The sequence below is a fragment of the Camponotus vicinus genome, unplaced genomic scaffold (genome assembly GCF_025532165.1).
Source record: "Camponotus vicinus isolate PSW18456_S1 unplaced genomic scaffold, iyCamVici1.0 SCAF_1, whole genome shotgun sequence".
Classification (NCBI taxonomy): domain Eukaryota; kingdom Metazoa; phylum Arthropoda; class Insecta; order Hymenoptera; family Formicidae; genus Camponotus; species Camponotus vicinus.
The window spans coordinates 6,292,791-6,305,449 of NW_028141945.1; the positions used below are offsets into that span (position 1 = coordinate 6,292,791).

Sequence of the window (12,659 nt, forward strand, 5' to 3'; positions counted from 1 at the left end):
ATTACATAATCGATCTTATTTCTTTTAACGATGTTGCTAGTGTCTCGCGGAAACAAGTGTAATATTAACGAAAGCCACGCGCGAAAGACTATATCTGGACTTAACCAAAATATTGTTCCTTATTAAAGGACTCGTATTGTGCACAGGCGAAAATAAAGGTCGGCAACTATGGTGGGATATACAGGTAAGTTTCGGATATCGTTTTTTTATTAACGTTTTATCAGTTACAATTTTGATTACATACATATAATGTGGATCCTTCTTTAAACACATGGTTGCTATGATACAAATGACGAGGATAAAAATTTGGAGTGCGTAAAAATGTAATTAGATGACAATTTATTTTTGTTTTTATTTTCTTTTTTTTTTCTTTTCTTATTACTTCATTGGTCATGGCGATGGGCCAACACTTTCAATGTATATTAATATAATATACTGAGTTTGGCCCATGTCCACTAAGTGGGTAGGTAGGTAGGTAATATCCTTGATCGCAATTAAATCGTCCCTAATTCGCTAATATTTTACACACTAACAGTGCACAATCGTCGCTCAAGACTGATGTCCGGTGATTAAAGATCTGATCGACCCGCCGATCTCAGGATTGTGTTTCTCACATCGACCACAGCGAGAGGCTTTTCGGAGCTTTCAGTGTACCAAATTCAAAGGACAATAGCAGTGGTAAGTGATATTATGTTTCTATGAACAATAATGTATCTTTCCTATGCATTGTTTACATTGCTTATCAGATAAACCAAGTAACGTGCAAAGGACGTCTGCAAAAATTCTTATCTTTCAGATTCTTATGCAGTTCAAAAAACCACAATTATATAATTATTTCTAATTCATGCTTAAATGTTCCCTTCTCTTTAGCTTTAAATAATAAAAAAAGAAAATTTTATTGCTGTAGTAAACTTAACTACAGTGTAATTCTTTTAACAAAAATTAATATTAATTCTATCAATAATCTTGATTGAAGAGAATAATTGCACTGAAAGAATTACTCGACAAAAATATCATTCTACTAAAAGCGCTCAGTTTGATATAGAATTGCGATTTTTTCGCATAGGATTCAACGATTCGAGTTATAAACTGGACATACCCGAGGACGAGACGAAGCTTCAAAAAAAACGACAGACGAAAAGACGACAATGAAAAAGAGTCCTCTGAACTTGGAACAACGATGTATTGCCTTCACTTGTGTTCGTCGTGCAGCGACGAATGGCACGCGTTTTTCTTTCCCTCCTTAGCATTATATACAGGACTGACCATTTATCAACAATTATTTGGAATATCATCCTTTAAGGTAAACAGCATCGGATGGGGACAACAGGGTAAGATGCTAATCGGTCTAGGATCGCGGTTACGTAATATTCGACATTCCGCATCGCTTCCGTAATACTAATCAGCTTCTCCTGAGATTCGGTCGGTGATATGCAATTTGATTCCAAGATAATTGTAAAGTTCTGCGTAGATCACGGCGTAATAATCATGAGATTTTGGTGTTTCGAGTCGTAAATTATATCCATATATTGATGATATCGAGAAACAATTTTCCCAAATGTACAACATGCGGCTTAAACAAACGATTAATTAAAAACTTGGCAAAAGATTTTCTTTTATCGAGATAAATAAGATCTGAATATATTGCACACTTCTCGATTTCCATATTCTCTTTCTTCCTTTCTCTATTAACAGAAATTCAAAGCAAAAAGATCTGTTCAAAGATCTCGGTATATCCAATAAAAATAATTAATATATTAGAGAGTACACGAGTCTAAATATTTCGTGCAAAATTGTTGTATCACTACATAAACTTTTGTATCACTAAATGAGGAACTTTGCAAAAATCAATCCTACGATTTAAAGAATAGCTCGATCGAGTCGACGAGAAGGAAGTGATCGCGATAACGATCGCAGCGATCATTCGACTATTCAATCCAAAAATCCAAGTAACGCTTTCGAATACGACACACTCTTTCTCTCCCTGAGCCAAAATATATTCGAGATCCTTCCGACTTAGAATCGAACCATCATGCGACGAAGAATCTCGTACGCAAAATTAGCAGCATCGTATATGATTCGACCGATCATGCTTTCAGACGTTAATCTTGTCAGAAAAGATGTGTTTTGCTTTGGTAGAAAAATAAATAATTCCATAAAAAAATCCTTAGATTCGACAAATAATTTTGTAATCCTTTCTAATTTTCTATTTTCTATGCGATGAAATACCAATTGTTATCATGTAGATTAATCAAACAAAATGTACTGTTTGAACGAATAAGTCAATTGAATGAGCACGATACTCTATTCACGGATGCTAGTTGAACAATTCATTTATTAACAGTCTATTAAATATTAATCATGAATTATCGCGGCCGGCAAATGTCATTCGTACTAAATCTTGTTGATGAGTAGAAATTAAGCTAATCGAACGCTTGCTGTTTATCAGTCGATGGCTTCGTGAATCACACACGATTTGCACAATCGCGAAAGATTTAATTAAAGGTCATCATTTTAATACGTTTAATAATGCAGTTTACAGCAAGAATTCGGCACAAATTTATTCAATTTCTCTGTTATGTATAATATCTCATTAACTTTAAAATAAAAGTTTCAATCATTAGATAAAATCTTTAAAATTAGACTTCATAGACGCTGATCAATCTTACAATCATAATATCAAATTAAATTAATATTTAATTAAAATAATTTCATTCAAAAAATTAAAATAAATTCTAAGTATATGATTTTTAATTTAAGCATTTCTATTCACTTAAGAATCAATGATTTTCGTTGATATAAAATTTGCAAAATTACTCTGCAATTCTAAATCAGTCTCTGGAAAAAGAAGATACGTGTTTAAAATTAAAGAGCAATAATTTTATAGTTCGAAAATTTTAGAATCTAAAATTCTAACATACAAAATGTTAAAACTTTTACTCGTGATACAAGTAAATCATATTCGTTGATATATCAAAGCTGCATTGCAGTATGCAGCGTGCGAATCAAACATGATCTCAGCCGAATCAAGTAAAAACAGAAGATTCACTAACGAATTGCACTAGTCTTTTAGTTGCTCGCGAGAGCGTCGAGCATCGCGCAACAAAGACAGTAATTAACGCTAGATCGCATTAAGTAATTAAGAAATTATACGCGCCATGTTAACGACTATTCGTAATAAATTTTGCGTTGTCTTTCACGTTCGTCGTGTTTTTGCACATTTCGCGTAACTTCAAAGGCAAGCATTTAAATTTTATCCAATCTCTTCTGATTGCCATAGCGAAATATTCGGCATATATATATTCTTTCTCGTATGAAAAAATATACGCAATTCCGCGTTTTTTATTCGAAAAAATAGGAAAAAAAGAAAAGAATGAAATGCGTTTGAAATCAAAAGCCGCTTTCTCGCAGATTAATGCACGACCCTAAGTCATCCGCCTTGTGTGCGACCTGTCACTTTATTATGATCGATACTTTCACTGAGCCCGCCGAGCCCGTTGTCCCTCCGCTTTCCTCTTGCGCATAATTAAAAAAACTTGACTCGTACAAGTATGACCCTATATGGCGATGACAATCATAAGGAGCATCGCTCGAGACGTTCCCCATAGCGCGACAACTCGTTGAAGAACCATTGTTTGAAATTAAAATAGCTTCTGAATAAAGATGCGGCCGAGAGTTTGCGCGTCTCGTCTCGCATCTCGTGGCTATTCTCAACACTGTTTCAAAGTGCATCGCCGACTATTCGAACGGAACACAGATGAGATTTACCTCTGGATAAACATTTAAAACAATATGCTCTCCAGAGAGAGAGAGAGAGAGAGAGAAAGAGAGAGAATTTAACGTAAATGATATATATTTTTGAAAAAATATCTAACGCAATAACGCGCGACGATATCCAACAATGATGTTTGCTAAATCTTTATCAATCTGTCATCAACATCCGTGGACTGATTCTACTGGTTAATTCGACTGGAACGGTTCTTCATTCCCTTCTATGAGATTCGAGCTAGAAAGAGGCGAAGAATCGATAAAAATACCGCGGTTAAAAGTTAATCATCATCGACCTGTAAATGTTCGACTTTATGACATTGCGCTTGCCTGCGAATGTGTGACTAGTGCGATACCGCGGAATGTCGAGATCTTGTTTGCTTGCAGCGAAGCGTTGCGTGAACCGCGCGGATACGGATCGGACTACTATAACGAAGATCACAGTCCTTTCCTTATACGGAGGGCAAATCGTGCCGCTCGAGGTCTGGGCGATGCACTTTCTCCCGGCAAGGATCTCAAGTATACCGTATAGTATCGTTTCGCCTCCGCGCGATTTTGCCGCGTACTTTGTGTAATGTATTTTATTTTCGACTACGTCGCGCGGATGCGATTTGCTGCTACTTTCGAGTTTCGGCCTAGGGATGCCCGTGGGGCATTGTAATTTCGGCTTTCGTGCGTGTTTCGCTAACAATTAAAAATTTGTTCGCCTATTACTTATCATTTCGTGTATTTTTTGTCGTTTAAATTCAATTCACATTATTAGGGTATAATAATTAATTAATTAATTAATTAATTATAATAGTGTCATTATAATTCGTAATAATATACAACATTTGTCAATAGATCATTTATGCTAAAACCCACCGCATGCTCGTGTCGAAATCATTCGTACATTCTCTCGCGTACTCTCCCGCACATGCATGCATACACACGCGCTCCTAATACACGTGCGTTTTCTCTCTTTCTCTCTCTCTCTCTCTCTCGCTCTCTCGCTCTGCGATTTCGCTTAGCTTTCTCTCATTCTTTCTCTCTCTATATGCACAAGTATATTTTACGAAATACACCCTTCTCCTGCTTTCGCACTCTCACACCGTGGGACTGTACTGGCTTCACGCGTGGCTTATCTAACTAATTCATGATTCTTTTTGTATGTAATTTTGGAGCAATTGTATATGTATGAAACTGTATATAAGTGTAATATGTGCGTGTCCTTTCTCGTCACACACGATTCGTCTTTCGCTCTTGGTACATTCTACGTATAAGCTACATTCGCTTTCATCTGTGTGTTGTGTACGTATGCATGTGTGTGGCCCACTTTCAATCTAAAAAAAAAGGAAACTGAAAAAGAAGAAGATATAAGCTCAATGTGTGACAATATACGCATTCGCATTCAAAACCAACAAAATAATGAGAACACAATGGCGATCTCTCGGAAAAGAAGAAAAATTATAAAAATGATTGATACTCATGTGATGCACACGAATATGTCTGATGATCATCTTTGTACATGTCTCAAAATATATTCCCGCGCGATTTCGACTTGCCAAGAATGCAGAAAATGTTTTGCTCTCTCAGAGAATATAAAAACTTCATGGATTTTTATGTATATATATGCATGCTCCGTCTCTTCTTCCATTACTTCTTTGTGTGAAATTTGATAGATAATCGGATTCGATTCATTCACTTGTACCCGAGGCTTATCTGATTCAAAGATCTCGAAGGCGCGACATACCGTTTTGATCTTCCAGGAAGAAATATATATATTGCTCTTTGGATTACAATTAAAATTGAACAAACAGTAAGAAAAACATTTGACCTTAAATTTCGTGCAACAGAAAATAAAATCTAGAAACTTTCTTCTTTCGTTCTCTCACAACAGCACAGACTTGTTATCCGATTGACCCGATGTGAAAACAGCGTGCGAATGATGATTGTGTTTCGCGATTTATAATGATAAGAAATATTTGCGACAATAGAGCAATTCGTGACACGCGAATTGTTTATATGCTCAAGTATAAGTGCCTACGTTTGTAAATGTATGTATCTATATATATTCGAAAAATTTGATTCTGAAATCAAAGCAGAGCTCGTTAAATAATGTTTTAACATATGAAATTGATCACATTCAAGGTCAATAATAACTAGACACACCAAGCTGTTCATGCATCATGATACAATTTCAAAACAATGTTCTTTTTTAAAGAGTGTAAAGCATGATGCGTCTAGTTATTATGATACTAGCCCTAAATGACCAATTTCACATGTTAAGGCATTATATACTCATCAAATGATGATGTTAGTCATGTGGAAAAACATCGCGAAAAGGAATCGCAGAATTCGTGTGATGTATTATTACAGAGAATTCGTGATGTATTATAATTATTATAACTAAAACAATGTTCCCCTTTTTTTCTTACATTTCGACGCGCAGTAATGTGTAACTTTGAATCTCATCAACACAAAATTGTCTTTTCATGATCAATGTAAATGATGCGAATATTTAAAATATTATACATTTTTTCTAGTTTGAGATTTGACTAAATTATTTGCAATGATTAATTTTAAATAATCGTATAATCGTCGTACATAAAAAATCACGAGAATCAAAGATCACATTAATCATCAAGTATTATACTGATGATTAAAAATATAAATGATTTATTTTTTTTATAAATCATTTGAATAAAAAGGAACACAGATATATGAAAATATACATATAAAGATAATATAATATATAATCTTTATATGTTTATAGTAATGAATCGCAAAGATGTAAAAAATAGGAACAAATGCGACGCGTCTAAACATATAACGAGGAACATACATGATGTTTAAAATGTAACGCGCAAGGAACTTTATTCAAAGACAAATGTCTGTATCGTGTTTTGTGTATATATATTTTCACTTGACGTACATTGTGTGCATTGTATCGAATCACCACACGCACAAACATTACTAATATATTAAATAATATTATATAAAGGTCCTAATGTTTTTCTGTTAAAAAAGCTCTGGTTAAAAGTAGAAACATGATCGGATCAAGTGAACGTAAAGTGTTCACCTAGATATATCCCACATATAAAGTTAAAAGACAGATATAATTCCTAAAACGAGAGTACGTGCTGTGCTACGTATCATGATGCGATGTACCGTAAATATAAAACGCAAAGCATTTTGTGTTTAAAAACGCTTTTACATTCTTTTTCTTGCACTGTGGAAATTAATACCGTGTCGACTCGATTCCAAGAATACTTTACATTTATGTTACACATACCAATAATGTTGAACGTTTGGAAACGAGGTCTCTCTTACATGCTTAACGTGCAAAATCTCACACTTTCCGTGATTTGTCAAATAATTATAATAATAAAAGATAAACTTCTATAACGAGCCCTCAGGATAATCAGCGAGATTTGTGTGTGCATTGACGTTTGGTCAATCCCCGCATTTAAAAACATCTTGGAAAGTAATTCTGTCTAGCTTTCTCTCACTCACACACTCTCTCTTTTTCTCCGACTTATTCACTCACATCCTCGCGTACTCATTTTTTCCTCTTTCTCTCTCATATAACCCGAGCATATACTCCCACTGTCATACCGCGCTTTCTGTCTAACTTGCATACCGACATTTGCACAAATACGTACTTACGATATAGTTCTTACAATATTTTATATTCATTTACTCTATTAATTATATCAATACTGTTGACGGATAGAGATTCATTCACAGCTCGCATTAGAGCGGATAATCGTCTCTGATGCGTGTAGCATTTCCTTTTTTTCGCTTTCTATTTTTTGTCCAAAAGCGATCTTTCATTGTTCAGTCACATTGTATGTCCCACCTTTCATATTTAATATAATTTTTGACATAAAGTTTTTATCACACACTAAAACACTTGACCTCCTCTACTTCGGAGATCATTGTCCATCCGCACGGTATTCCGAAACGATACAATAATTCACGAGTAAACGGACTCAATTCTCTTTTATTTATCTACCGCTCCTTTCCCTCGATTTCTTCTCGTAATCTTGCCGTATCATCATGACAGACTCGAAGATACCGCGCCACTCTCCCCCCTCCCCCATCCGTCCAAAAATTAGAAAAACATTACGGGCTCGAGTAAACTGCCACCGCACGTAAGTTTGTCTTCATTCTCGATAGTGTCACAACATTGATTGCAGCAGCATTGCAGGTCGCTCGACAACTCGGCACGGAATTTACCTATCGATGAATCAGAGCACTTTAGCACAAACGCATTTCTCGCTTACGAGTTTTATACGTCACTTTCTGATCGAATCACCTCGTTCTCGCGCGAGATGATCCATACGTTCTCCAAAATGTAATTACTTGTGACCACGCTGCGCAAGAAAATATTCAATTTGTTGTAAACAGAGCAGTTGCTGCACCAGGCTCTGCAGCGGATCCTGACCCGGTTGCAATTGACTCTGCTGTTGCTGCTGCTGTTGTCCCTGGAGTCCCTGCGGCTGCGTCAAGCCTCCACCAGTAGACTGAGCAGACGTAGGTGGCAGCATCGTGGTGCCTGGACCTGATTGCTCGGCTAGCAACTGTCGCTGCAGTTGCTGTGCCTGGTAATGAGCCATCGCCATCAACTCCGAGGACTCCATGCCCATCGAGGCGGCGGCAGCGGCGGCGGCGGCGGCGGCGGCGGCTACGTGACCCAACTGCTCCGGATGATGATGGCCCGCTGTTGATGCTGGCAGACTGGGTTGGCAGGCCAACGCCGGAAATACGCCAACGTGTGACGACAACCTGCCAGCCGTGAAGCCGGCCGCAGAAGCCAGATAGGCGGCGGCAGTGGGGAGGTTAGGATTCTCGCCCCGCTAGGGAGCCACGTTCTTGGGCCTGCGCCCCCGTCGCCCCCTGGTGGGGGGGCGCGGGGACTCCTGGCCTCACTGGCTCACCGCGGGGCTCTTTTTGTCTTGCTGCTGTTGACTGGCGTCCTGCGTTCCCTGTACACCCGCACCCGCACCTCCTGCTTGACCACCCTGGACTCCCTAAAACAGCACATATGCGACGTTAAAGACATGTTGCGTTTTAAATAATATATTTAGTAGTCGGGAGGGGGGGGGAGAAAGAGAGTGAGAAGTTTCACCATTAAGCAGAGATCTTAATAGATTAAGATAGAGAATAGGAAAAAATGTGTATTTGTGTGTATGTATATTATATGAGAGAAGTGGAGATAGTGTAAGATTAGTTTTAAGGAATTTATTGTATAAGTTAGTGAATAAGTTAAAGCGCTGATGTATTTATGTATATTGATTGTAATCCTCTGAGGGAAACAAACTTTTTATTTTACTCTATTCTATTCTAATAGTAGAATCAGTATCTTTCGCTTAAATTAATTTTTCTTTAATATTTTGATAAACCAAGCATTTATGATATTGATTCTTTCAACAGTCTTGTAAATAAATGAATTATGTACCTGACTACCAGGACCACCCTGTGGCGGACCTGGACCGCGATCTGGCGGCCAGGAATTACCAGGTGTCGGTTCCGAATGGAACTGATGAGGATGTGGCGGTGGACCGCCGGCCGCGTCATGACTATGAGGATCTAAATTGTTCGCGGCATCGTATTGCGTGTTCTCCAGCCTTGTTATTAGTCGTTCATCCTCATCTCCAAACTCGCCACCCATCAAAGATGGTTCACCCACGACCATCACATCCTGTATCAAAATAGAAGAACATCTCTAATTAATACTCCCTTCTTGAAACATCAATAATCAATCGAGGAAATTAATCGATTAATTTACCTGCGATGCTAGAGAAAAATTTGGCCCTGGCGAACGCTTTTTGCTGGGAGCGGGTGGCGCATTGTTACCCGGTCCCGATGTACTGCCCTTTCGCTTTCTTCTTTTACTAGCCGGCCGTTGAGATTCTGGAAAAGATAAATTTATCGTGAGCACGACGCGCACTCGATCGCCACGCTTGGCCACGTGTGTAGCTACACACTGATAAACTTAAGAGCACTACCCAGCTGTGGACCTTTCTCATCATCAAAGGTCTCTGACACGTACAAGCACAAGCATGCATCGATAGACGAACAAATACATAGACACATGTCTGGTCTATTTCTTTGACGCGCTACTAAATACTTTGCACTCTCAAGCGACCTTTACAGAGAAACATGCTTAGCATGATAATACATAGTGTCATAACTGCTTGGTTCCACGGTTTTATCAATATTTTAAAAAAATATCAAGAGGAAATGATGGGTACATTCGAATTGCATAATATTGCAAGTGAAATAGAAAATCACGTATAAATCCGATAAAGACAGACAGACGTCCATCGCAGTACGCAACGTCAAGCAATCGAAAGTAACTGAATCATAAATATGCATATTTACAAAATAAAAAGTAAATTAACATTTCAATATAATAATAATGCTTAATTGTGATTTGAAATATTCGTAAAATTTAATTATCAAAAATAAAGCAACGTATTAACAAAACCCTAAAAATCATCAATGAGGAAATTTAATCATTGGAAGATTCCATGCAAAATCAGCAAATCTCACGCTCGATGAGAAGGAAACCGGTAGAACCAAGAATCGCGACAGAGTGGCAAAGAAAACCGACGATAACAACAGTACGTCGTTTCGCGAATGGCAAAGACCGATCTCGTTGTCTATCAGGATCGATGGTCGTTCGGCTCCACTGGCTGGTGCTTCTCATGTAAAGCAACTGTTCGTCTACCTCTCTTACCCGGCGGGGCAACTATCCTCTGCCATTTCTGGAACAAGGTTGTCTTCAAGCAATCGCGAGGTGACAACGCATATGCCTTGTGCCTCGACATCAGTTCCTGCATCGGCTCCAGAATCACGCATAACTGTAACAGAATCGCTATATGTATTCAATTCAACCATAATAAAAAATCGCGCTATCTCTCGTTTTTTTAACTTTGAGAATGTATATAAAATTTCTCTATACTTTTAATAAGTCGAATTGGGGGCATTGCAAATAGTTTATCAAATAATATATGCGATGTTATAATTTGATACAATATTTAATACACAATGAAGTGAATCTTTTACATTTAAATATCTCTTTTAAGTTTAAATATATGAACAAAATGTGTAAAATTATTATAGAAATGTGTATGTATATATGTATATATATATATATATATATATATATATATATATATATATATATATATATATACATTTCTAAAAAATATATCTAAAATATTATACATTATTATTATTAATGTATATAAAATAAATAAAATTATTTCTTTATGTTTTCAAACTCGAATAAGACATATAAATGGTTTGTTTCTTGTGACTCATCTTGTACATACTCATTACTCTAAATGTTAATATTTTAAATAGAGAAAAATCAATCAAATAAACTTTTCAGTAAAATTAAAATCAAACATTTCTAATTTTTTTATATTTTATATGCATTAATATCTTTATATCGTGTACATTATATCGTGTACAACAATTAAACTTAGCAACTTGAAGAATAACTGAAATTTCGCGCGACACGTTCCTTTACAAATCAACTCTCTTTGTCATTGATTTTTCATCCATAAAAAAAAATTATTCAAGAAGTGGTTGTTACGCATCTCTAAACATCGTGTACTAATTTAACAATGAGTAAAGACGTTCTTGTGATAGACATAACACTCGATGAGCTTTTCAACGTAGGTTCGAAATAAATTGTGCTTCCAATACCCGGAGATACCCGGAGATATTTTCGAAAAAGCATATATTTCATATTCCGATCTAATCTTGGATTGACACACCTTGCTGCTATTATCTATGTCCCTGATTATTATGCATATTTACTCATTTTAAATTAACGCATATTCATGTACACATGTATACAGGGTGTCCCGAAACTATCGCTTGATATTTTAAAGGCAGATTCTCTGGCCAATTTAAAAACGATTTTTCCTCAGCGAAAATGTCGAGGGAGATCATTATTTTTTGCATATTCCCAATTTTTGTCATCATGTATCTTTCTAACTAAGCCTTAAATTAAAATTCTATTAAAGTAAACTCTACCTAAAATTAACTAAAGAATGTGACTTTATTAATATTTTATTCCCATAAGCTTTAGTTTGCGAAAAACCCTTTATTTTCAATCGTTTATAACTCGAAAACTATTAGTGCCGCGACATTTTCGCTGAGGAAAAATCGTTTTTAAATTGGCCAGAGAATCTGTCTTTAAAATATCAAGCGGTTTCGGGACACCCTGTATGTGTATGTATAAAAATTAAAAATAATCATATTATCTTTCTTTATTTTGAATTTGCAGGGCAGAAATCTATTTCAGAAGTTCTCCCTTTTGTTCATTTGCGCCAAAAACTATTGAAAAAACTATTTAATTTATATTTCTTCTATTCGTTTGTAATTTTTAAAAAATTCGATCGTTTCCTATCGCGCGTAAAAATATTTAATATATAAATTTTCAATTCTTCAATTTCAACGCAATCAATTGGGAACATTAATGTAATTAAGACTTGCATTACAAAAGATACATACTCTAAGGTAATTGAGGGTGAAGTTGGACATGCCCTGCCTAGTGATGTTTTTGCTGATCTGCTCGAGCATCGTCGGATCCTGTTGCATACTGACAACAGATCTCGGCACCAGTTCTCGATGCGTTCTCACCGACATGTGCCACGACTTTATCCTCATGAGGTCGTCAAAGGTGAATTCCAATATTAACCTACCCTCCGTTAATACCTAAAATCAGAAATTCGAATAACAATATCTGTCTTGGCTTGCTATTTCAAGAGTATTCGATTTCGCGCGTCACTGTCGAGGAAGGAAGAAAGAGAAGAAGAGAATTCGTAGAACTTGAGCTAGGAAACAGTTTTGCAGAAACTACGGAAATCCAATTAAACTTTAATCTC

At 36.5% G+C, this 12,659-nt stretch overlaps 2 protein-coding genes across 8 annotated transcripts in view; both read right to left on the reverse strand.

Annotated features, from left to right (window-relative positions):
* Nucleotides 1–179: 179 nt before the first annotated feature.
* Nucleotides 180–8,466, reverse strand: LOC145970191 (uncharacterized). The gene is made up of 2 exons (XM_083096742.1): nucleotides 8,069–8,466; nucleotides 180–7,989 (listed from the first exon to the last, which is right to left on the reverse strand). Exon 1 carries the CDS (start codon nucleotides 8,397–8,399, stop codon nucleotides 8,112–8,114), a length of 288 nt encoding a protein of 95 aa, XP_082952868.1. The 5' UTR covers nucleotides 8,400–8,466; the 3' UTR covers nucleotides 180–7,989; nucleotides 8,069–8,111.
* A 176-nt stretch (nucleotides 8,467–8,642) lies between these two features.
* The window catches only part of Chi (LIM domain-binding protein 2 Chi), a 151,653-nt gene continuing 147,636 nt past the window's right edge, over nucleotides 8,643–12,659 (reverse strand). For 6 of the 7 annotated variants that reach the window (XM_083096709.1, XM_083096700.1, XM_083096685.1 and 3 more), the window contains 5 exons: nucleotides 12,286–12,489; nucleotides 10,487–10,619; nucleotides 9,542–9,666; nucleotides 9,212–9,454; nucleotides 8,643–8,783 (listed from right to left, as the gene is read on the reverse strand). In XM_083096709.1, coding sequence (XP_082952835.1) covers nucleotides 8,679–8,783; nucleotides 9,212–9,454; nucleotides 9,542–9,666; nucleotides 10,487–10,619; nucleotides 12,286–12,489 — 810 coding nt within the window. In that variant the 3' untranslated portion in view covers nucleotides 8,643–8,678. The remainder of the gene's footprint in view (nucleotides 8,784–9,211; nucleotides 9,455–9,541; nucleotides 9,667–10,486; nucleotides 10,620–12,285; nucleotides 12,490–12,659) is intronic. The other variant, XM_083096670.1, reaches the window with a different exon arrangement.